The sequence below is a fragment of the Paroedura picta genome, chromosome 5, assembly GCF_049243985.1.
Source record: "Paroedura picta isolate Pp20150507F chromosome 5, Ppicta_v3.0, whole genome shotgun sequence".
In the NCBI taxonomy this organism is placed as follows: Eukaryota; Metazoa; Chordata; class Lepidosauria; order Squamata; family Gekkonidae; genus Paroedura; species Paroedura picta.
In genome coordinates this window covers 55,796,133-55,822,969 of record NC_135373.1, presented here as the reverse complement: position 1 = coordinate 55,822,969, position 26,837 = coordinate 55,796,133, and the positions used below count along the sequence as shown (strand labels likewise).

General features: G+C 40.9%; 1 protein-coding gene across 2 annotated transcripts in view; it reads left to right on the top strand.

Moving 5' to 3' along the window:
- The first annotated feature begins 585 nt into the window (after positions 1–585).
- RSBN1L (round spermatid basic protein 1 like) overlaps positions 586–26,837 on the top strand; it is a 46,862-nt gene continuing 20,610 nt past the window's right edge. Inside the window, exons 1-3 of one of the 2 annotated variants that reach the window (XM_077338056.1) lie at positions 587–1,361; positions 12,755–12,871; positions 21,337–21,980. In XM_077338056.1, the coding sequence (XP_077194171.1) occupies positions 713–1,361; positions 12,755–12,871; positions 21,337–21,980 (1,410 nt within the window). In that variant the 5' untranslated portion in view covers positions 587–712. Of the gene's footprint in view, positions 1,362–12,754; positions 12,872–21,336; positions 21,981–26,837 lie in introns of both variants that reach the window. The other variant, XM_077338057.1, reaches the window with a different exon arrangement.

The window sequence follows — 26,837 nt, the reverse complement described above, 5'->3', positions numbered from 1 at the left end:
CCATTGCCTTTTCAAATTGTCTTTTAACATACTATCTTAGAAAATGAATTCCTACCTGCGCGTGTGTGTGAGGGGAAGGGATGCCTCTTGTAAGATGGCTGCCAACAAGTTCTTATAATTAAAAATAGCTACTTTTTACCAGTGTGCTGCCACCTTTTAAAAGTAAATTAAAAAGTCTTTTTAAAAAACCGACGAGCCTGACAAAGCTTTTGCAGCGAAGTGCGCTGTTTCACGGTATCCCCCTTGGCCGAAGCGTTGCATAGACCCGATCCTGAAGTAGGTTACTCCAGCCATCCGATCCGACGCGCTTCCCTCTCTTTTTAAAGGCAACCTCCTCGTTTTCCACATCCGGCAGCTCGGTCTTTTCTTTCCCCGCCTCAAGCTTTAGGAGCCCATTTGTGGGATTGTCTTCCCGCTGTTCTCGGAGCGCCCCAGAGACATCCATGACAGGTTCTCACTTCCCCTTCCCAACTGCGCCACTCACAACCGGGCGGTGGCAAGCCCGTTCCCTTTTCCCTTCTCCCCATAGCCATTGGCAGCTTGGGTTGTCACTCCGACCTGTCGCCGTTTCTATTGGGAGGGAGTAAAGGGGAGAGTAAGCGGCGCTTGTGCAGCACGCGTCCCGCCTCCCTTCTCGTTTTCTCCCTCCCTCGACCATCCCGGCTCTCTCCAGCGACTTGCGCTGAGAGGTAAATACAAGCAGAATCTCAAAATGGCGGAGCCGCCGAGTCCCCTGCGAGGTGCGATGGTGGCGCCGTCGCTGCCGCCCCAGCCGCCGGAGCCCTTCGCTTCCAGTCTGGCGACAGAAGTGCGGGCCTCTCCGCGCGGCTTCCAGCCGGCCGCCAAGCGCATGAAGGGAGCCGAGGAGCGGGGCCTCAAGGGCCCGAAGCGCGTCAACGGCGAGGGTGGCGGCAGCAATAGGCGGCAGCCCCCGCCGCCTCACATCCCAGTGGCGCCCGCCGCCGTCGCTCACGGCACCCCGGCGGTGTGGAGCTTCGCCGCGTTCTCCTCGGCGGCGGCCGCCAGTGGCACCAGCAGCAGCAGCAGCAGCGCAGCCGGCGGCTCCTTGCTTTTCCCGCCTCAGCTGCCCCACAAGTTGCTCTTGCCGCCGCCCTCTTCCCACTCCCACCATTGCTTGGCCGCGGGCGTGGATGGAGGCGGCGGCGGCAAGATCAAGCGGCCCAAGGAAAAAAGGGACAAGGAGAAGAAGAAACTGGCCGCGCTGCCCCTGTTGGGGGCGGCGGCAGGAGGAGCAGGCGGCGGCGGCGGCGGCGGACTGAGCACGGTCGGTCGGGAGGAGAACGGCGAGGTGAAGCTGCTGCTTCAGCACCAGCAGCACCACCACCATCACCACCAGGAGGGTGAGCGTCTTGGCACTTATTGGTGGGAGGGCAGCGATGGGCCTGCCGCGTGTGTGTGTGCTCGGGAGGGTCAGAGGGGCTTCGGGTAGGGGTGGGGGGAGAATCGGAGGCGGAAAGAGGGATGGGGGGGGGGAACGGCCTCTCCGCAGTGGGGGTTCCCCGGGTAAGCAAAGGAGCAGGAAATGGTTGTTCTCTCTCCGGCAAAGTCAGTCACTGGAATGGCTGCTTGCCTGCCCGCCCTCACGCACATGGAAGAGACACGTTGGCTTGTTAGCTTCAGGTCTGCTCCCTGCGCGCACATGGTCGGTGCCTTTGGGTGGGAGCGGGTTGCCGTCTGGAAGAGGGGACCCCGGTGGGATGGTGTATGTCTTAATGGCACAATTTAAAGCAGGGAAGGCAGCCACCACCATGCAGTCCGGCGGTTCGTGCAAAAAAAAAAAAAAAAAAAAAAAAGGGGGTGTGCGTGTGGTGGAAACGGCCTTTTGCCTTAGGTGGAAGTAGCCGCGGGGCTCAGGCTTTCAGACCTATTAGGGAATACAGCTGACTTGGATAGATGGGAGAAGATCCGAAAAGGACACATTCTCCTGTTGTAGTGGAGATTAAATCTCAACAAGGGACAAATTACAAATTCAGTGGGGGGGGGGGAGGAAGGCTGCAGAATATGCATGACTGGCTTTATCCACCTATTTTCCATGGCAGAGTGGAGAATTGAACCTGGGTCTGCTAGGTTCAATCCGACCTTCTAACTACTGTACCATACTGATTGACTTGTACTTCCTATTTTTAATATCATACAAGAGTATAAGAAGGACGGTCTAATAATTAAACCAAACAGAGAAACAGACCCATCCAATGGCAATACAATAAATATATTCATAAATATATGGTATACCCATGTGAGTCTGTGGCCAGTATTATATTATTATTATTATATATAAGGTTTAAATTCTCAATACTTAAAAAAATGATAAAAATATTGAAGACTCAGAGGACTTGTCACTGATGAAAGAATCTCACTGAAAACGGATATTACCTGGATTCCATTTTGATAGAAGTCCTACAGAATAAACAGATAAGGAAAACTACAAAAAAGGACACTTTTCTTTCTTTTAAGAATATATTTATTGTATTGCCATTGGATAGGTCTGTTTTTCTCTGCTTCCTATTTTTAATACTGCAAAGCTTCATAATATTGTATAGTGATTACAAAAAATGTTCATGCAAGTGCTTTGTATACATGACTGCCATCAGAGTTGTACTCAAAATCATAATAGGACAATTATCTGAATGCTATTTGATGTAAGATTACAGTTTTATTTAACATTAAAAAGTTCCCTAAAACAGAAAGAATACTTGCCAATGGTTCAGTTCTATGTTTATTGGTGAGTAAGCCTCACTGAACACCAAATAATTGTTCTTAACATTTCATCTCAAATAGCCTTGCTGTGGGGGAGACAGTAGTAGCCTTCATATGGCACTGGTGTTACCAGGAATTCTTCCTCCTTTAGACTAGCTCATGAAGTTTTGGCTACTCTACTGTACCAGTGCACTGATCTAATGTGGACATTGAAGAGACATGGCAGTTGCAGTCTGAAATTGGCAAGAATTGAGGGCACTTGAAAGCATTGAAAAATGAGAGACATTACTCAGATAAGATTGTCAATGCAGTGTCCAGCAGCAGTGAGAGGAAGCAAGCAGCAACCAAGAATGTCAAATATACCTCATATACAATTCCTGTTGATTATATAGATAGAGGCCCACAGGCTGCCTTCCAGAAACTTTTCTTATTTGGATCATGCACTTCCTGTTCTATAAGTACAAACAGCAAACTGTGCAGGGGTAGTCAAACTGCGGCCCTTCAGATGTCCATGGACTACAATCCCCAGCAAATGCTGTCAGGGGCTCATGGGAATTGTAGTCCATGGACATCTGGAGGGCCGCAGTTTGACTACCCCTGGTTAAGAGTATTGATCATATGTTTATTGGGGTATTTCTAGGAATCTGCATACATAGTTCCAGAACAGTGTTCATTTTATATAGGACACTTTCAGAGGTGAATAAGCTGTGATTCTTAATGTTTTAAAGGCTTGACTTAGACTAGTGCAACCCATTGGTTCAGGGGGGAGCATATTGGGCTGTGGAAAGGAGCTGCATGGAAAGGAGAAATATACTTAACTGAAAATTGAGTGATGTATACTTCCATTCATCTCATGTAGTTCAAATATTTATATATAAGCTTAGACCTTGAGAGAAATAATATCAAATTAGATGCCTCTACCCAGGCCTTATTCTTAATACTGATTGAGCTTTTTATTAGCTCCCTAGCAACAGTGGACTTTTTCGTGGCAGGGAATCCTTCATCATTTATAGACTGAAATAAGCATTTGAGACTTCAGTTGTAAAATCACATAGATGAGATGAAGATCTATGAGTTGGTTAGGATGTGGGGGAACAGTTGGAAAACACATGCAGATATATACATAGTACAAGACTGATGATGGTAGTGGCTGGGTGAATATTTCTTACCTATAGTGGCCTAGTGCATTTTATCTAAGCGGAAGTTTCAAGCTAGATGAGCAGGAAGCAGCTCTTTTCACCCTAAACCTGAGCAATACATTGTGGGTAAGAGGTATGGCAGAGTTTCATGATATGCATTCTCTTATGCTGTTTTTACACAAATTCTGTTCCAAGATCCATTAAGATAGGGCTTGACAGATACCAGGCAACAAAGTAGCCCTGGCACCTAGAAATTTCACTGTATTGTCTCATATTTTCAGCAATGATTTTATTGTAGTATGTAAAAGATGCAAATCTTATTATTTTACATTAGAATATTTTGTTTTATGACATAAATATGCAAGTTCTTGCCATTGCTTGTTTATGATTTAAATATACCATTCTGTGGTAGTCAATTGATTTCTTTCTTAAGGAGTTGCTTTCTGTACTGACTCCGATATTCAAATAAGAGAAGCTTTTTAAAGCACTACTGAAATTCTGAGAAATAGGGAGAAGTTAAATAAGGGTCAGAAGTTAACTTTTTCTTGCAGCAATGACAACTTGGCCTGCCCTACATTTATTTATATATTGCCACACTTTTGTCAAAGGTTTCATTAAAATTATGAGAAATTGGGAAAAATTTAGGGTTAGGTTTTGTTGTAACAATAGCTAGAAAATATGGTAATTAGAGCACAGAATTCTGAATACTGAAATGTGAGTCCGTGTTCTAAATATTTTGGCTGGTTACTAGACTAGAGCCAAAGGAAATTTTCCAAGGTGTGAATTAGGTTGTTGGTGGCTGTTTCCCCATCACAGTTGAACTGATGGCAATTAATTGGGATAGAATAAATTTCAGGATGCCTTAATTTCAGTGCGGTCAGAGCCCTTAAATGCACAAAGCATATTTGTAGCTAGTGAAATAACATGCCTTACTATATGCTTCCCTCCCTATCCCCTACTCCAGAATACTTAAGTTTCATATTTAGCTTACAGGATAATTTTTAGTGCATATGTGGAATATCTACTGGTTGTATAGAATCTTTGTCTTACCATGGTCTTATTTTGTAGTTCATCTGATGGGATCAAATTTGCTGTCAGAAGGAATAATACTTTTCCTTTTCAACAATGTCACTTCACATTTATTTCCTATTTTAATTTTAATTGTTTATGTACATACAACTTACATATGCAGCAAACACATCCCCCCAGTCTATCTGGAATGCTACTATATACTGAGGTCTGTAAAATATTGGATGCCAAATGTTGTTGTTGTTGTTGTTAGGTGCGAAGTCGTATCCAAAGCATCGCGACCTCAAGGACAATGATCCTCCAGGCCTTCCTGTCCTCTACCATTACCCAGAGTCCATTTAGGTTTGCACCGACTGCTTCAGTGACTCCATCCAGCCACCTAATTCTGTGTCGTCCCCTTCTTCTTTTGCCTTCAATCGCTCCCAGCATTAGGCTCTTATTCTTCTCATGAGGTTGCCAAGGTATTTGAGTTTAATCTTCAGGATCTGGCCTTCTAAGGAGCAGGCAGAGCTGATCTCCTCTAGGACTGACCGGTTTGTTTGCCTTGCAGTCCAAGGGACTTGCAAGAGTCTTCTCCAGCACCAGAGTTCAAAAGCTTCAATTCTTTGATGCTCGGCCTTCCTTATGGTCCAACTTTCACAGCCATACATTGCAACTGGGAAGACCATAGCCTTGACTAGACGCACTTTTGTTGGCAGGGTGATGTCTCTGCTTTTTAGGATGGTGTCTAGATTTGCCATAGCTTTCCTCCCCAGGAGCAAGCGTCTTTTAATTTCTTTGCTGCAGTCCCCATCTGCAGTGATCTTGGAGCCCAGGAAAATATAATCTGTCACTATCTCCATTTCTTCCCCTTCTATTTGCCAGGAATTGAGAGGGCCGGATGCCATGATCTTCGTTTTCTTGATGTTGAGTTTCAAGCCAACTTTTGCACTCTCCTCCTTCACCCGCATCAACAGGCTCTTTAGTTCCTCTTCACTTTCTGCCATTAGAGTGGTATCCTCTGCATATCTGAGGTTGTTGATCCTGCAATCTTGATCGCAATGTTAATCTTATGTAAAAGATTGTTTCTTGTGAGTCTGCAGTGTTTCTTTTACAAGTGTTCAGAAATCTGTCAGCAGTATTAACTTTAAGTAAGCTTAAAGACAATTGAAATATTAAAAAGCCTTGAGAAAGCATGAAACAGATGTTGTCCCTTTCTCCTGTCAGCTGGACTAGGGCATTTTAAAGGTTTATGCTCTAGGAAAACTGTACAATAGCTGTTTGTTTAAAAATTTATACTCTGCTTTCCCTCACGATAGGGACCCAAAGGAGCTTGCAGCATTATTTTATCTACCTCTGTTTTATCCTCACAACAACACCCCTTGGAGGTAAGTGGTGGTAGGCACTCTGAAGTCACAGCTGACTACCAGTGATCGCATAGGGCAGGGATTCCTGCCCTGGGGCTCCATGAGAGCTCCATGGCTTTCCCCCTATATCCTGCCTTAATGTACTCGGCCGCAAGTTATCATTAGCATTGCCGTGAAAGCAGAGAACTGGCTGCTTCCATTGACCAGAGAGTGGTGTTCTCACATAGTTACTATGCCAGGGAAAGGGTCTGTACACCTTCTGCCTCAGGCCGCCTCCTTTCTTACCCCTGTTGGGCGTGGCATGGAGGTGTGGCCAGCTGGCATCACTTTCAGGTGAGTTCTGGAGCTCCTTGAAGCCTGAAAAATATTTCAGGGGTTCCTCCATGGTCAAAAGGTTGAACAAGGCTGCCCATAGGGTTTCCGAGGTAAGAGACTTAACAGAAGTGGTTTGCCATTGTCTGTCTCTGCAATCCAGCCCTCAATTTCCTTGGGGTGTAATCAACTACTCTCCTGATATCTATGGGACTAGGCAGCAAAGCTGGCTTTGTATTATGTATTTCTAACATACACACACAAGCTCCTGCTCCAGGATGTCACTGTGCAAAATGACTAATATGATTATGAAGTACAGTAAAAGATTAATTTAACAAATGTTTGGAAGATTCAGTTGGTTCAAACTGCTAGTTTGCAGCGGAGGTTTTTTTTTTTTTTGCCACAACCTCGGCGAGATTGATATTGGCCAAAGACTGGGAAGCTTTGAGAATTTCGTCTGTAGAGGGCTGGTTGGAAAAACTGGCAGATCTTTCAAGATTGGCAAATTGGCAAAATTAACTAGCTTGGTCAACAAAATGTCAACACATGAATATCAAGAACAATGGCATGGATTTTACATGGACTTTCTTCACAAATAGCTCTGATTTACTGGCTGAGAAGATTTAGGGGCCTGATTGGGGATCCAATATGTTGAACCAGTATTATATCTGTTTCTATGTTTTTCAATATACTATAAAAGATTATTTAAAAAAAACACAAAATGCTAGTTTGCTAGCAGGCGTAAGTTACAGAACCATACTGAGTGCCAAGGACTGGGCTTTATCCATAATGGCACCCAATAATGGAACTCCTTGTTGTCCTCAGGAAGCTGATTTAGTTTGAAATTGGTAGGGTTTTAGTTAGCAAAGTTTATTCTCCAAGGCTATTTAGATCTTCACCTGTGGAATTTTATCCAGCTGTGCTGCTTTTGAACGATGGCTGTAACAGGCTTTTCTTAGTTTTTTGTTGGTTGTCCTAGGCTCTTAAGAACTTCCTAAATCTAAATCTGTCATATTTTCCTCTCTTCTTGTTGCTGTTTTTTTAAATCCTTGTACTATTGCTTTTACTTTTTAGAATTGTTATAAGCTGTCTAGTTATTTCTCTTGAAAGGTGGGATGTGAAAATTTTAATAAACTTACATACTGATTAGGTAACATGCCCTACATACCATTCTTGAATATAGTTTTCATATTGAATTTATAACCATTAATTAGATGATAGTGTGGTACAGCAGATGATACTGAACATGGAGAGGAGCAGATTAATATTTCTTTTAGGAAGTTTATTTGGTCTCATAATATAATATAAGCTTAATATGTCTCATAAGTTTGTTATGAGGGTTTTTAAAAGTGCTCTAGTTCCTACAAACATGGAGGAAGGTCATGATATGAAATTGCTTTAGTACTCTCAATAAGTGATTTCAAAGTGGGAACGAGGAAACAATATGTTGTACTCACAATGCTAGTGCAGACAGTCTTTTTGAAGTCCTGAAACAGTTGCTGTTTTCTAGATGAGAAACACATTATATAACTAATGTGTTCAGAATTAACTTGTTCAGACATACGTCTCTCTCAATAGTTTCATGTCTGTCTTTTTTAGTGCTGCGCTTTCAGATGGAAATACAGAACCACACTGAACTAGAGAATGCTAATGGAGAGTAAAAAAAAAAGCCCTTGCTTCAGCAAACATCTTTCCCCCCAGTGCTCTGTGTTTGAGTACAGTGTGTCAGGAACCCATCCCCCTAGTATAGTGCAACAGCTGGGTTGCTATTGCAGAATCTTCAGCCTAACTTTTCCATCCTGAGAAAGGTTCCCCCTGCTGGGAAGTAGACGAGAGAGTGGGTTGCGGCTTCTTTCAATCTTCCTCTGTTTGATTTCATAGCATATTAAAATCTCCCCTCCCATATGCTTGTGTTTAAACATGGCTGCTGAAGAAAATGTTCTTCTAAAATCTTCAGTAGTTAGCTACTGGTATATGGGCTTCCTTGAAAAATAATCTAAAATATTTTGCACATTTTTCTAATACAGAAACAAGTAAAAATTCTAAATAAATACATACATATATGCATTAATTATACTGCATAATTATCATAAATTACAGCTATACAGTCTGATTTCCCCCTTCAGGTATGGGGAGTTTAGAGCATATTTCAGAACTATCATGTGTCAAGTTAAATTACTGTAACTTTGCTTACTAAAAGTCACAGTTACTAGTCAAAGTTACACCAGTTTAAATTGTGACAAAGTTACACTAAAGAAGTGGTTTCTGTAGGCTAAAATTTAAGATGTTGTAGTTTAAGAATATTAGGATACGTTGAATTGAACATTCCCATATTCTGTTACTTTGAGAGCAGATTCGTCCACAGCTATGCATTAATTCTTTTATCATTGAATATGTGTGTTGGACTAAAACCCTCTAGATTCATAGAATCATAGAATCATAGAGTTGGAAGGGGCCATACAGGCCATCTAGTCCAACCCCCTGCTCAACGCAGGATCAGCCCAAATCCAAGAAAAGTGTGTATCCAACCTTTGCTTGAAGACTGCCAGTGAGGGGGAGCTCACCACTTCCTTAGGCAGCCTATTCCACTGCTGAACTACTCTGACTGAAATTTTTTTCCTGATATCTAGCCTATATCATTGTACTTGTAGTTTAAACCCATTCTGCGTGTCCTTTCCTCTGCAGCCAATGGGAACAGCATCCTGCCCTCCTAGATTAGTGGACTAGTTAACAAGCATTCCAGTGGTTGGCTATTTTTCACCATGGTACTCAGGGTTTTGCCTGTATGTGATTGAAAGGTAAGGATAACATGGACATTAGCTGTTAGAGTTTGGTTGAAGTGTGGTTGAAATTGAAGAACTCTAGACCTGTTGTCAGCCTCAGGCAAATGCCTGGGGGAGGAGTTCCCTTTGGCAGGCCCTGCAGAATTTTGGGAGTTCGGAAAAGGCCCTGATCTCTTCAGGGAGCTCATTCTAGTGGGGGCCTGGACAGAAAAAGCTCTGGCCCTAGTTGAGGACCAATGTGCTTCTTTGGGGCCAGGGATTACTAGCCAGTTGGTGGTGACAGAGCGTAATGCTCTTCTGAGGGTATAGGAGGAGAGATGGTCTCTTAGGTATACTGGGCACAGACCGCGTATGGCCTTGAAGGTAAGAACCAAAACCTTAAGCCTGATCCGGAATTCAATTGGGAGCCAGTTGAGTTGTTGAAGTATAGGTCAGATGTGATATCTCCACGGTGTATTGGTGAGAATCCTGGCCGCTTCGTTCTCCACCAATTGCAGTTTCCAGATCAAGGATAAGGATAGGCCTGCGTAGAGCAAGTTGCAGAAGTCCAGTTCCGTTGCATGGAATACTGTGGTGTTCTGGTGCCAAGTAGGGCGCTAGTAGCTTGGCTAGTAGGTGGTAGAAGGTCTGAAATAGATTCTGGGTAAGCTTTCATGTGTGCACAAACTTCTTCAGATGCAGTGAAATAGGACATTTTCAACCATTCTATATATCTAGGGAGTGGGGGGAGGGTTAATTGCCAGGAAAGGCTAGGTAGGGTCAAGATGTATAAGTTACTGGGTGATTATCCTGAGATTGGATTAATGTGGTTGGTATGATCTGTGAAAGTAGTAAATAGAAGAGTTAACAAACAGATGTGAGCATTGAATATGAGTCTAATGGCACCTTAAAGACCAACAAAGTTCAGTTATTTCTAGATAGAATTCTGCATTGAGCCAATCAACAAATTGCAAAGCAATAGTACAAGATCAGCTGGATAGGTTTCAGCAAAGTAGAATATTTTAGAGCCTCATATTTGTAACCCTAATTGGGAAAAAACAATTTTTTCCTGAATGTGTTTTAATATAGAAATATTCTGGAAAATATTCTGAATGCTTGCAAGCTGTTTTGAAGTATTTCAAAATACTAAGGAATTTAGCATTGTTTTGTCATTTTATTTAGGAATGTAATCCTGTGCATGTTTACCTTGGAGCCCTATTTAATTTGTGTCCTATTTGGTGTGATTAAGAAGCAACTTTAGTTGGGAGACACGGTTGATAAAAGCTTTGCTGACATGTTGCAGGAGCAACTAAGTACTGAAGGGACAGACCCTCAGAATGCTCTCCTAGGCCAAATGAAGAAGAGTTAGTTTTTATATCCCACTTTCCACTACCACCTATGAAGTAAGTGAGCTGGGGGAGCTCTGAGACAAACTGTTCTTTGAGAACAGCTTCTAACAAGACTGTGACTAGTCCAAGATCACCAAGCTGCCTGCATATGGAGGAGCAGGGAATTAAACCTGTTCTTCGAGATTATAAACTGCCACTCTTAATCACTGCACCAAGCTAGCTCTGAAGATATTGAATGTTCTACAAAACTTGGAGGTACTTTTTCCAACATTAATTTCTCAGAGTGATTAAAAGTTTTAAGTCTTTAAGTCTGTTTGGTTACCTTGAAGCAGTTTAACATCATTTGGGGAGAAGCATTCTATCCCCCTTTCTCACATTTTTCTAGTTTTTTCCATTTCAGGGTTGGGGGGGGGGGTCTGTGAAAAGTTTTTCAAATGCATCCGTGGTCCTTCATGCACCATTGTGTTGTTATTGCATTTTACCATCTTCCCTTACTTTTATTACTTGAAATTAACAAAGAAGAGAATAAATGAGAATTTACATTGTATATTTTTCTGTTGAAGAAAACCGTCCTGAACTGCTCTCTTTGCAATCTAGGATAAACACCTATGCAGCAGCTCACTGTCTTTCATATCCTACCTGGTCATGTTATCTCTGGTAGCTTTAGTAAAGTGATTTTCTTGTTTCTTGGTATTGATGTTGTCTCATGGTTATTTTTGTGTTCTGTTTTGAGTGTTCTGCTTTTTAGAATAATGAGGATTATTTTCAGAGCATCTACATTATCCGTGATTAGACAGAGTAGACACTGCTGCAATACTGTAGTAATTCCATCCTCCCTCTAAGATGACAATGCTTGTAGTGTGAATTTTTGCCTAGCTGCCTTTTGATCTCAAATGTGGTTCTTGCATAATATGCGATTGACTGCTGATATAAGCTGCCCTCTGGAAGCTGATGCAAAGCAGCTGCAAATTTTGGCATCCAGCATCATTCTGAAGCTTTTGGCTTCTGTTACAGAAACAGGCTGGAAATGCTACCATTCTCTAGTAGTTTATGAAATGCTGTACACTTGGTCAGTTACTATTTCCTTTATCAGTTGTCTATGTAACTTGGAGCAATTTGTTGATTGACTCCATCATTTTAATAATTTTTAAAATTTCTTTTAATTTGCTTTAGAAAACAGACTTAGTAGATAGAATTTAGGTCTTAAAGTCAATAAACCTGATAGTAGATTGTTGAGTAGCAACTTACCTATGCTTGTTTCAAGTACTATGGCATGAGATCAATGCCCGGCGTCTCTTTGGGTACATCCAGGCACTTTGCTATGCCTGAACTATTTTATTGGATGTTATAGTCCAGAATGTAGCATGGGCTTCTTCTTTTTTCTTGGCAAGTTATAATAGATTCAGAGCCAGATATAAAATGGGGATGACACTGGCCATGATTGTTAACTTAAAGTATTGTGCTGATGGTAAATAGTTGTAATAAATTGCATTGCATGGAGTTAAAATAGTATCTTGTAGTATTTTTTTATACATAAGAGATAAATGAGTATGTAAAACCAGTAATGACAGAGTACCATAGGTAACTTCCCAGAACCAGTTTGCCACAAAAACAGATCTGATCAATCGGCTCTTTGGCAATTCACACTAAGCTATAACCTGACTGTCATTTCTGTACCAGGGTAAACCTGTTCAAATATGTTTTTTAACATTTGCTCATAACAAATGGGTTACTTTGTTAATCTGAAGATCTCAAATTACTGTGGGCAAGCCTCCAGTCACATGCCAAGCAGTTTGCAGTTTAGTTCCTGTTTTCAGTAGGAAAGCAAGCTTTGTCATGCTCAGGCAACATGATTTTTGATAATACGTTAGAGTTGCAATCATAAGAAAACTTTCCTGGCCTTACTGAATAATATTGGGCTTACTACAGAGCAGACCTGCTTGGGCTCCCCATACTCAGATCTAGTGGTAATATATCTATTTTTAGTAAATCACACAAGATGTAATTGTGAATAAAATACCTTTTCTTAACAACTCAATATTTTTTGCTGAAGAACAATGTAGAACTTTTATTTCAGTATGAAAATGTTTCCTTTTTAGATCAAATTGGCAGAGATAAAAATACAGAAAGGGACAAGGAAAAGCAAAAAGAAAAGAAGAAACACAGAATCTCTGAAATCAAGAAAGAGAATGGGGAGATGAAATTATTTCAGAAAGGTAAGCTTGTATGAAATAACATCAAAAAGCTGTGGGTTGTTTTTAGGTTGTTCTTTGTGTACCCCTTGAATTCAGCCCTACCTGTAAACTACAGCAGTGGTCCCCAACTCCCGGTCCGGGGACCGGGACCGGTCCATGGATTAGTCGGTACCGGGCCGCAGCTCCTCCTCCCCTGCTGCTGCCTTGGGGGCTGCCCTGGCATTCTGCAGCTGGCTCACCTTTGGTGCTCTCCAGCAGCTGCCATGTCTGGGGCTCCCCCTCGGCGTGGCACTGCGCAGCTGCTGCTGGCAGTGCCCCCCAACAGGTGGTCGGAAGTCAGGGGCACTGGCGGGAAAGCAAGTGGAGCAGGGGCTCAGGCGGCTGCGATGACATCCCTCGGCAAAACACTACCCCCCCCCCCCCGGGCCTCAGTAAAATTGTCAAGCGTTGACCGGTCCCCGGTGATAAAAAGGTTGGGGACCACTGACCTACAGTATAGAGCAGCCTTTCTCAATTTTTTTACCATTGAGAAACCCCTGAAACATTCTTTTATATATATAATTTTTTTTCCAGAAAAGATAGAAATTGAGTAGATACATATAATAAACATTAGTGAAGCAATTGTTTAGAATCTAGGCATATTCTTCAGGCTTCGAGAAACCCAGAAATAGTGTGATCATGCAGAATATGGTTGGGACGCATATTCTGTGTACATGCTCACCTGGGGCCCCTTCCTACTCCCTCTAGACCCATCATTGGCCATTGGGGGGGGGGCAGGAAGTCAACATGACCATATATGATAAATGTTTAACAAATATAAAAAATATATTACAAATTAATTAACTCCCTCCTGTTCAGGAAATCCTTCTAGGGCCACCAAGAAACCCCAGGGTTTCATAAAACCCTGAATGAGAAAGCCTAGTAATGTTTTATTATTATTATTTATATTTATATTTATATTTATATTTATATTTATATTTATATTTATATTTATATTTATATTTATATTTATATTTATATTTATATTTATATTTATATTTATATTTATATTTATATTTATATTTATATTTATATTTATATTTATATTTATATTTATATTTATATTTATATTTATATTTATATTTATATTTATATTTATATTTATATTTATACCCTGCCTCCCCCCGAAGGCTCGAGGCGGCTTACATAACCCTGTCCCCTAAAACCATAAAATGACAATAAAAACTGATAATTTACAGTAATGGCAACAGCGATGGTGTAATCTACTAATTTGCTCTCCGCATCCTCAACTACAGGAGGGGGGTGACGCTCTCTACCGCCAGTTTGTGAGGGGGGGGGTGATCTTCTTTCTGCCCGGCCTCGGTTATAAGCCTGGCGGAAGAGCTCCGTCTTACAGGCCCTGTCTTTATGTCTTTTAATGGCGATTTTAAGACACTGTAACCCGCCACGAGCCATAAGGGAGTGGTGGGAAATAAATATAAATATAATAATAATAATAATAATAATAATAATAATAATAATAATAATAATAAAAATAAATAATATAGAGCATGACTGGGGGAACTGATAGGGAGCAAGTTAAAAATATTATTTTGCCACATCTTCTACTTTTCTGCTCCCACTGAATCCCCCTAACTTTCTTTTGGCTTCTTTGTCTTTAATGTTCAGCCTGGAGAAAAGGAGGTTGAGAGGGGACATGATAGCCCTCTTTAAGTATTTGAAAGGTTGTCATTTGGAAGAGGGCAGGATACTGTTCCCATTGGCTGCAGAGGAAAGGACACGCAGTAATGGGTTTAAACTACAAGTACAACGATATAGGCTAGATATCAGGAAAAAAATTTTCACAGTCAGAGTAGTTCAGCAGTGGAATAGGCTGCCTAATGAGGTGGTGAGCTCCCTCTTACTGGCAGTCTTCAAGCAAAGGTTGGATACACACTTTTCTTGGATGCTTTAGGATGCTTTGGGCTGATCCTGCGTTGAGCAGGGAGTTGGACTAGATGGCCTGTATGGCCCCTTCCAATTCTATGATTCTATTATTTTAATTCTGCCCCCACATGGGGATTCTGCCCCATCCATAATGCTATCCTCTCTTCACTCCTCTACAGTAGCCCCTTCACCTCACCTGATTTGTTCCTGTTCCCTTTGCCTCACAGCTTTCCATTCCCTTCTATCCTTTGACTGCTTTACCCACCTGATGCCTTGCAGCCATTCTACTCTTCATTTCATCTTCCTTTTCTTTCAACTCCTTCCCCAATACACACAAATTCCTCTTCATTTACCCCTTCCTTGTTGCCATGGCTAGTACCTGTTCCTACTCCCTCATTCCTTCCCATTCCCATTGGCATCCTATGACAATACTTGGGGCATCTGATCAGGTTGCTCAGGCAACAAAACTGATATCTTATAAACTCAGAGTGATTAAATTTTTGAAACATCCTTTATCCTTTCTTTCCAATCAAGATCCAAAGTAGTTTATATAATTCTCCTGTCTTTCATCTAGTCATCACATCAACCCTGCAAAGCAGGTCAGGCAGAGTGTTTGAGCGACCCAAAGTCACTTAGAAAATTTCAGTGGCTGAGTGGGGGGTTAAACATATTGTTTTCCAGATCTGAGACTAACTAAACCATCAGAATAATTTCTGTTTGGGGATATAAATATGTGAAGGATCATGTTGTTCCCTATGTTCTGTGTTCTGTTTGTTTGTGGTCACACTACTTAGAGTGGTCTGTGTAGCACTGACCACAACCCAGATCATTTCCATTGTGGCTCCTGCTCTGTGGAATAGGCTCTCTGAAGAAGTGAGGGGGGCATCCTTTAAGAGTTTGAAGAGGAGCTCCAAAGTTTGCTTGTTTGTCAGTGCTCTTTAGGGGATTTGAATGACAAGTAGCATTGAAGGGAGGGAGAGTGATGTGGGAGTTATTTTATTCTGGTTTCAGCTGAAAATATAGTAAGCTACCTTGAACTGTGAGGAAAGGCATGGCATCAATGTTTAAAAAAATGACTACATTGTTTATTACAGTCATAGAACAAATAAATAAATGCAAAATAGCAGCAATGTTCACAGAAGTCAGTCAGTAATTGACTAGATAAAAAAGTAAACTGCACAGTATATATACCAGGAATCTAAATTCTTGATGTTAATGTCTGATCTTGGAATAAATTTCCATTTGTTGTTTTTTACATTCTATTTCAATCTTGTATTTTAAAATTATTACCCCGAAGCAGTTAATTTCTGGGTTGTGTTGAACAGCTTTTAATTCTGTGCTTAATACAGGAGTAGACCTGTAGGAATAAAACCTACTGCACTGACGTGATCAAACTGATTTGGCTTTTTTTGCTTACATGGATGGATTACAAGCCAGAATGTGGCTCAAAAATCCTTGTTTCCCGTGTGTCGTCTTGTTCGATTTGAATGCCACAACAGATAGAACTGCATCTTTCCACTTGCATATAATGGGGAGGGACTGTGTGAGTCCAGGGACTTCCCTGAGATTTGTTCATGACACTGAAAAGGTACTAATAGTGTCTTTTCTGAAGGTAATTTTTCAGGGGCTTTGTTAATGGAATTTCAAATCTAATAATCCTTGTTTACAGGAGAGTATTAAAGTTGTAATACAGGGACTTTGCTAAATCTATTGGTAGATCAAGTGAACTGGTAGAGTAGCAGTCAATATTGGAAAATCTTAATTGTGATAATGAAGGAAAGGGAAGGAAAGCCTTTGACCTTTCCCTTTTGTAGTCCTGCCAAGCTCTGTAGTTTGTGTATATGTCGTTTTGCTCACATTAATTCACTATGTTATTCTACTTACTATTTTAGTAGTTTTTAAGTGAGCACAATCTGAAAGGAGTGAGATATCTGAGGGGTAGTTGAGCTAGCTCAAAAAATGATCATCTTTCTTGTCATGCTTCCAGGGCTGAGATAGCAGCTGATTGCTTTTGTATTTTTAATTGTAAGCTCTTGCACAGTTAAGAGAATTTCCACATAGTTTATATAAATATATTTTGTTTTGCTCCTTTCTCCACTCCATCTGTTTTTATTTGCCAATTGTCCACTAGTTTTCTTTTCTTCCTAAATGTTCCACTTGGGGGAAGTAGTGTTCACAAATTTTGGCTTGCCAAAAATTGTGTCTGCCGTGGTTTTAACTTTTTGTTAACTTGGATGAGGAGAATTCATACTGAGCTTTGGAAGTTCTCTATGCATCTGAATTACTGTGTGAGACTCCTGTAATCAGTCTTTGCTCAAGACCAGTGTTCAATCCCACCAAATATGACTTTGACTACATGGATGATCCTCTTCCTCAATTCTGAAAGAAGGGTGTGCCTTGTCATGCTTCATACCAAACTCCTGGTGATATATGCTCTCAGTTCATAAAGTTTGCTTATAGCCAAGATAGTCTCACAGTATTTTGTAGAGGCAAAAAACATAGTGTTAATATTTGACATTAAACCCATACTCACATCTGTATACCCTTTGCTAGATTTAGTTACAGTTTACATGGCTTCCAGCAGACATATAAAGTTTAATAATCCTTGGGAGCCAGCCAAATAAAACTCTACTTCTCTCCCTGTATTTGGGAGCTGAACTTTATTTTATTTCAAATGTGTTCACACATTTTCTTATAAAATCTCTAGTCTGATCTTCAGCTTTGGTCCTCAAAGTTGCATCCAATAAAAAGATTTGTTTAGTGGTGTATTAAGTGATATTGGGTTGCATAAATGCGTGCATCTCTTGGAGCTTTCTGTTGGTACATCCAAAATATTAATTTGGGGGTATATATCTTGATAACAAGGTTACTTGTTATTGGGCCTTTCTTCTTGGGAGCTGTTTCCTAAAAATACCGGTTGAGTAATTTCATAGTTAATTTAAAAGAAGAGCATAAATGATGGTTTCTCTGGGATTAGAGACAAATGTTCCTTCATTTTCTTATATTCCTCCCAGGTGCTGCATGTGTGGTTCAAGAGAGAGCTGTTTTCTTTTTACAAATAGGTTGGATTTCCTCTCAACAGAAGAACTTGAGTACTTGCTCATGCATTGGCTATCTTTCTCTGCATCAGTGTTTGGAACAGGAGTGTAGCTTCTTGAAAGGTGTTCCCTACTCTCATTAATGTTCCAATCCTTTGAAGGCTGTTCAAGCATAGCTAAAGATAAACTACTCTTTTAAACGATGTTTTGACTCCTTTGTTATATCACTAATCCCACAGATCTCTTCTCAAACAGTTAACTGTAGAAGTATGTTTTGGTAATGGATTTCTTATGGATTGTGCTGAGGAATCTCCCTCTTAACACAGATTACTTGTGTTTTTAGAACATTTTATTAAAGGGATGCTTTACACTTTATGTCTTCAAGTACATGCTTTAAAATATAACTTGGACATGTTTTCTTGTTTACCTTTATTCTTTTGATATAGTGGTACCTAAAGTGGGGCACAGTATAAGTAGTAGTAAAAGTATAATACAAATACAATATAAATTGAAAAGAACTAAAAATATGAACGTGCAGTCGACTTGTTCGTCCTTTTAGAGCAGTGGTCCCCAACCTTTTTATCACCAGGGACCACTCAACGCCGGGGACAACTCACCGGGGACCACTCAACGCCTTTTACTGAGGCCCGGTGGGGGAGGGTAGTTTACTCCTCTACTCTCAACCACCTAACGCTATCTGATCGCTATGGTAATGTTTAAACATCCCTTCAAAATAAGATACAGACACGCCACAACAATGAACATAAGGAACATTTTATTTTCATGGAAATTTTAACTCATGACAATGACAAATCAATGGGAACCCTGAGCTTGTTTCTCTGCAACGAGATAGTCCCATCTGGGAGTGATGGGAGACAATGACACCCGAAGTGTGTTGTAAAGGGCCGGTGGGGGGGAAGAAGGCGTCCTTCGGGGCCCACCTCCAATTAGTCGAAGGACCACATGTGGTCCGCAGCCCACAGGTTGGGGATCGGTATTTTAGAGGAATCTAGATTGGCTCCGGCTTTGTGAGTCAAGACTTAGCAAAGCTCAAGACAATATATTTTGTAAATTCAGTTACAGTTCAATTGATTTGGTATAAAAACCAGGACTGTTATATAGAATGATGATATATGTTTAATCAACAGTTGTATTTGTGTTTCTTTGGATATTGTTAAGGGTCAGTAATCTGTAAACTTTAAATTTGTACCCAATATAGAATTTGAGTCCCAGTCAGTCTGGGCCTGAAATAAGATAGAGAGGAGTAATCTGTCAGTTTCTTTTTGTTGGTTGAGGCAGTTTCAGATGGTGATGACCAATGGGAGAAGGTTTGTGTCCATCAAAAGTACGCATGATGTGGTCAGTAGGGAGCAACAAGCAAGTAGAATAGAACTCTTGAGATTTTTAGAAATGTGATGTTGAGTAACTTCTCCCAGGAGAGGGGAAAATAATACAGTGGTATGATTTGACTGATAATTTGAGCTTCCATGGGTAGTCTTTGTGGCATATTGGCTTCTGATTTATTTATTTAGTTATATTTTAATATCAGAGCCTCTTGTGGCGCAGAGTGGTAAGGCAGCCGTCTGAAAGCTTTGCCCATGAGGCTGGGAGTTCAATCCCAGCAGCCGGCTCAAGGTTAACTCAGCCTTCCATCCTTCCAAGGTCGGTAAAATGAGTACCCAGCTTGCTGGGGGTAAACGGTAATGACTGGGGAAGGCACTGGCAAACCACCCTGTATTCAGTCTGCCATGAAAACGCTAGAGGGCGTCACCCCAAGAGTCAGACATGACTCGGTGCTTGCACAGGGGATACCTTTACCTTTACCTTATTTTAATATCGCCCTTCCCTATGGCTCTGGGCAGTTTACATAAAACATATAGAACATTTACAGAGAACAATATATAACAATAACAATATAACAGATATCAATATAGCAAATAACAATAACAACAGCTAGAACAAAATTTCAACAAGCAACTTTGACACGCCCTCGGTAGGTTCAACCTCTCAGTGGGTGGGGGGGACCTAGATGTTTTGAGTCAGTCGGACTCAAGCAAATGCCTGGTGGAAGAGCTCCCTTTTGCAGGTCCTGCGGAATTGTGGAAGTTCAGGCAGGGCCCTGATCTCTTCGGGGAGCTCATTCCACCAGGTGGGGGCCAGGACTGAAGGGTCCTGGCCCTTGTTGAGGACCGACGTACCTCTTTAGGGCCAGGGATCCACAGCCAGTTGGAGGTGGCAGAGCATAAAGCTCTTCTGGGGGTATAGGCAGGGAGGTGGTCTCTCAGATACACTGGGCCCAGACCGCGTATGTCCTTAAAGGTGATTACCAGAACCTTAAGCTTAATCCAGAATTCAACTGGGAGCCAGCCGAGTTCTTGGAGTACCGGCCGGATGTGAGATCTCCATGATGTCTTAGTTTGATTAATGTCTGTGTTAGATTAATGAGCTTCATCACTATTTGCTACGCTGTAGTAGGTGGGGTCTGATGAAATGCAAGCACAATTCTGTTTGTAGAATGAGGTTTCACCATTTCCTGTTAACAACCACCTTTGACTTTCCAGAGCTCTACTTGAGGTTCACGGGTCTGTCTGGTTTGATGTGGAATATGGCATGGACCACTGCATCCGGAAGAGAAATTTGTTGGAAATTGCAGATTCTCCTTTGACCAAGCTGAAGTGTCTTTTGCTTACATAAGCAACCATTTGGATTGATTGCATTTGTGCTGATTGCAAATAACAAACAGTAGATATCCAGTTTCCCGTGAACTTCTTTTAACCCCTTTTAACCCCAAGATGAATATTGTTTGCATCTGCTGACTCTTTCATCTTAACTCCAGTATATAATCTATTGGCTAATACAGTAGCTCAGCTTGAATTCTTGCTGTGCTGCACTTGATGCAGATATCATGGCAAATCTTTGCTATGATGGGCTCTAATAAGGTTTGTGCTCATGTTCCTTCCTCCTCTTGTGCATCGTGCATAATTGGAGGCTTCTACAATTGAATCAAGTCCCAGTTTCTCATTCTGTAAAATGTAGGTCCTTGAATAAACCTGAGTTTGCTTATCCTTCCACAAACTGGAATTTTGAACTGAAATTAAACCAAGAAAATAATCTTTGTCCAGATACCTGCATTTGGATATTGTGACAAATTAGAGCTTGATTTGAGGCTTTCTAAGCCATGAGAGGACTTCATTCATGCTCCTCACATGAGGGTAGGATATTGCAAAGCTTTATAAGCACAAGAGCATTCTAGCTCATAACAAATACATTTCTCAACATGGGTAGACTTAATAAATTATCAAGCATAAAACCTAGCATTGCTGCGTGTGTTATTACTAGGAGTTGGGTGAGACAGTACAGATTCAGATCTCACTCCATGAGTGTGAAGATCAATGCTGCATCTTTTGTCTTGAAGACTATAAGCCTTTATAGAGACTATAAGCCTTTATAGAGACTATAAGCCTTTATAGAGACTATAAGCCTTTATAGTCTTAGAGAAATATCTTTCTTCCTTTTTAACAGGTATGAAGGAGAAACCAAGAAGCAGTACAGAAGATCTACAGATTAAAAAAGTGAAGAAGAAAAAGAAAAAGAAACACAAAGAGTGTGAGAAAAGGAAGCGTCCAAAAATGTATAGTAAATCTATTCAGACCATTTGCTCAGGATTGCTTTCTGAAGTTGAAGATCAAGACTCCAAAAGCATTGTTGATAATCATCTTAAGGATTTCAATGGAAAAAATATGGATCCCAAGAAGGACTCTGATTGCAAGATACCAGAGAACAGTGAGTTTCCATTTGTCTCGTTAAAGGAGCCACGGGTTCAGAATACACTCAAAAGGTTGGACACATTGGAGTTCAAACAGTTCATTCATGTTGAGCACCAGCCTAATGGAGGTGCTTCAGTTATCCATGCCTACAGTAATGAACTCTCCCACTTGTCTCCTGTGGAGATGGAGAGATTTGCAGAAGAGTTTGTGGGTCTGGTTTTTAGTGAAAATGAAAACTGCGCAGCTTACTATGTAATGGGTATTGTTCATGGGGCAGCTACTTATTTACCTGACTTTTTAGACTACTTTTCGATTAATTTTCCCAATTCACCAGTGAAAATGGAGATTTTGGGAAAGAAAGATATAGAGACGACAACTATGTCAAATTTTCACGCTCAGGTAAGAGGTTATCTTTTACTCTCAAAGTATTTTTTTAACTCTTCAAAAACTGTGTGTGCAGTTGTCATCAATTTCTTCCATATAAATGATACATCTTAAACAGGAGAGCACTGACCTGTGTAAACATCAGATGTTATTGTGCACTTGTATACAGTGCTGTTGAGGAATAGAAGCTATTTTTAGTGATTTAGAGTTTTGCAGTAGTAATTCCCAAGTTGTATGCGTGAAAGACTCCTATAAGCCAAAATTACTCATCTGTACAGTTGCATGCTGAATCTCTGTGTGATTTACTGTGAAATGAGACAAACTGTGCAATTCCATACAGAGCTACTTGAGTCTAAGTCCATTGATTTCATTGGACTTAGGCTGGAGTAACACTGCATAGGGCTGGCCTGAAAGCTCAGTCAGCTGCCATTTGAGGTGCAAAATTCTGTTGGGGGTCATTATATTAGATATGACAGCGATCCAACCATTCTTAATGCAAAGAAGAAACAGAATGATCTTCTCTCGAGGAAGTTTGCCTAGAACTGTAACTCTTGCAGAAACTAGGTGGGATCCTAAATGAGCAGTGCTTATTCATACATTAAATGTAACAACAATTACATATAAGAATAAAATGTGTTTCAATTTTTAATTATAAAACAAAATGATGTGTCTTGGTTTTCAGAAGTGTAGGGAATATTTTTATATATCCCAGTGCTACTAGATGTATAACATTTCTGAAAGGAAACTGTGCAGAGAGCCAAACCTAAGCTTTATTCCTTTAAATACATAGAATGTATTATGTAAAACTGTTTGTGTGGAAAATGTACTGTTCTCTGTTCTTGGAATTTTAAATGCTTTCATTTTATTCCTGCTATATTGCAATTGCAAATTATGCCATATTTGAGATGGAATTGTAAGCTGATGAATATAGCTTAATTTCTGTATGTTGGGTAAAAGAGAAAAAATGAAAAGTTGAAAATGGAAGCCGTCAACTATAGTAAAAAAAAAAGAAGAAACCTTTACTGAGTTTGAATAACAGGAGGCTTCAGCTACCTTCATACTGACTGATTAGCACTAGTCATGATAAGAAGAGTTTCTTATGTACTGTAACATTTACAGGGCTGGCTAGACTTTCATAGGACTGGCTAGAGGGCAGGTCATGATCAGAATCTGGTAGTGAGGTAATCATTGTGGCTACAGCTGTGACCACAGTGCAATTAAACAATCTTTAAACCGCCCGTGGTGCCGAGGGCGCCACGGACTAAATAAAAGGCTAAGGAGTTCTAGGGTGGGATGTGTCCGTGGTGAGGAAGGGTCCGGATTGGACCCTTCCTCTGGACAGACAATCGGAGGGACCAATCCGATTGGTCCCTCCGATTCCCAGCCCCAGCAACTGGGAGCCGTGTGCAGCGCGGCTCGCAGTTGCTCCCTTTGCCGCTGGCCTGGTGCGTCGGAGGTGCAAAGCGCCTCCGACGAGTCAGGCCAGCCGCAAGGGAGCCCCCGGCAGTGGCGCAGAGCGCGGCTGCCGGGAGCTCCCTGCCCGGTGGCCTGACGCGGTGAGAGGCGCAAAGCACCTCTCGCCGTGTCAGGCCGCCGCCCGAGTGAGCCCCCGGCAGTTGCACGAAGCGCGGCTGCCGGGGGCTCCCCGCAAGAAGGCTGCGCGAACGTCCGCGCCTCTGCAAGCTCCGGACCGGCCTCTGCAAGCTCTGGACTCGCCCGGACAACCAGGTAAGCTGCCGCGGCCGGGGACCCTCCTCTCTCCTTTCCCCTTCCCCCTTCCCCCTTTCTCCCTTTTCTCCCCTTTCAAGGCCCATTTTTAGAAATGGGCTTTGAAACTAGTAGCTACATAAATAGAAGAACTCAGTTTGGACTCTAGATTTCTGAGGAAACAACACCTCAAAAATAGGATTCATTGAAAAGAGGACCAGCTTTCTGTCGGCATTGGCATGGCGAGTATCCTTATGTGGACTAGTCCTTCCACCTGTTCGGGCTTGAGCTGGAAGCTTCATTTCATTTTTGGTGAGGGGCACATTCCCCTGAAAGTGCCCTGACTGTAGCTTCTTCAGGGCTCTGTTCTCTCTGTTCTCTCAGTCATCATTTTGGGTTGCTTGGGAAGCTCAGTTCTCTCAGTCATTTAGGGCTGCTTGGGAAGCTATTTAAAACTGTAGCTATTAAAGCTTAGATTTGAATGTATGCCACAGATTAGAAAAGTTAAATCATACTAAGAGAACACAAACTAGGTTAACTGGCAGAGTCAAGGAAACCATAAAAGGCAAGAAGGGTTCTTCTGCAAAGTGCCAGTCTTATATAAACAAGGAAAGCAAGAAGGAGCACAGACTGTGGCAAAGAAATGCAGGTGGACAGGCAAATGAACTTATGAAGAGCATTTTGCTAAAAATTATTACAGCAAATAATATTCAGATATATAGGAAGCAGGGAGGTTATTGGACTCTTAGATATTATAATAGGAATTTCTAATGGAAAAACTGAGAGATTACGAACAAGATAAGTGAATTCTTAGCATCTGTGCTCACTAAAGAGTGTTGTTGTTTTTTTTACATTAGAACAGCTTTTTATGGGAAATATTTGAGGGACTAAATCATATAGACTTTGTGAGAGACAAGTTCTACTGCTAGTTGATAAACGAGAGACTAACAAGTCACTGGGTATGGATGACATATTCCTGAAGGTTTTAAGGGTACCCAAATGTGAAATTGTTAATCTCTGAACAATAATATGCAGTGTCATAAAATCACCTCTCCACACACACTATCAGGATTGGAAAGTAACAAGCATAGCATCATTTTTATTTTAAAGGACCAATGAAATTGATGAGTATGAGATTCAGAGTACTGTGTACAATGTGAAATTAACTTGTGGCACTCTCTGCCATGTGATGTGGTGATGGCTACTAGTTGGCTTTAAAAGGGGCCTTGATTCACAAGTCTCTCTTGATTCACAAGTGGATGTTGGCCAGTATTTGGAGGCAATATACTTCTAAGTGCCAGTTGCATGGGAGCAGCAGCAGGGAGGAGTTTTTGGTCTGTATGCCTCTGCTATGTATGACTCATTAAACCTTGGTGTTGCTTCAGAGTCATAGAGGACTGTTCAAATGCCATTGTATCTATAAACACAAATTAGTCATTCATATTTTGTTTACATACTGCCCCATTTTAGTAAATGATATATTCTTGGAAAGAATAGCTCCTCAAGCTTAATTAATAAGAGCTATGTCTGAAAAAAACGATATCTGCTTATTTAGCTTTTCCACACTGAACTGTGAGGAGGACTTTAAGAAATGGAAGGCTGGCATAAAGTGGAACAAACTTTTGATCTTTTTTCTCATGATGGACAATTCAGAGTGTGTGTGTTTTCAAACATTTGTCTAGCTTTTTGGAGTTTTTACTGCATTTCACAAGTTGGTGGAAGCTGAGGCAAGTGAGAAGTAAGAACCATGTTCAGAAACCTTCCTATAGTATTACAAGAGCAATATGATTTACATTATTTATGAATCTATATCCAGCCGTCTCCTGATGTTGTGGCCACTTACATAGATAAATAATAAAAATACAGTGAGTATATAGTGAATAAAAATAAAATACATTAAGAGAGTAAAGCAACCTGCTCATAGGACAGAGTAAGTACAGATGCTGAATCTGGCTATTAAATGAAAGAGGAATGCACCAAATCCGGGGAGGCAAAAAACTGGCTGCAAGCAAAGAAATATTGACATCAAGTATTTTAAACTGTTAGAATTCAGCCATACCATCCGTCATCAAATTTTTCTGAAATTTAGTCAGATTGTACCACTTGCCGGGGAGATTTTTTTTCCACACAAAAGGTTTGGTAGAATGTCAGAGCCGGTAGTTTCCCAGGGCCTGCTCTTCCACCAAGCCTTTGGTTGGGGCTAATTACCTGTAACATCTATGCCCCACCCCCATGGAGACATCCAGCCTGCAAAAGACCTATCGATAGCGATTACCTTATGGATAGTAAGATGACAACTCAATGCTGCTATTGTTCAAGATGCTGCTCATTTGTTAATAGGGTTTAAATTGTTGTTAATATTATTGTCTAATGTTTAATTTCTTGTTTTAATTGCTTGTTATCTGATAAACTGTACATGTACACCATCCTGAGCTGGTCTTAGTAGGGCAGTTCAGAAAGTCAGTAAACAAAGAAACAAACAAACCTAATACTAATCCCACCTTGATTTATGCAAAGTTTGCCGGATGTATGATTTGGGAAGGGGGGAATTTTCAGGAAGAGTTGTCAGTGAGGACACATACCTGCTAAGATTAAATGTACATGATTTTGGCACCGATTAGTCTATTTAATGATGATACATTTACAAATAATTCAGTATTTTCAGGTTTCACCTGTTATCCACATATGCTGATAGTCCAACATATTGTGACTTTTTATGAGTAAATTTGTCCTAATAATACATTTTTGGGGTTTTTCCTTTTAATAGTATTTGTTTTCTACCTTCATTAGAAATAAATTTCTTACCTCTCAGGTGGCAAAAAGATACATATGCTGAGGTAGTATAGGGTGCAGCAGACTACAGTTTATTCAACTATTGTGTATAATTGGAATTTCTACTGTTATTTACTTTATAGCCTAATTTTCTTACTGAGACTCAAGGTGGATTAAACAGTGTAAAACAATGCAGTCTAATACATCCAGTGAACAATGCAGTTGAACTAGGATTACAAAAACTGGAAATAATATTTTAAAAATCAGACATGATGCGTCATTAACAATACAGGAGCTAGAATTACAGAAGAAGGCAGCAGTTCAATGAGAACAAGATAATAAATTAAATAAACTGTGGAATAGAATACAATCCTGTTTCTTTTTGCAAAAGGT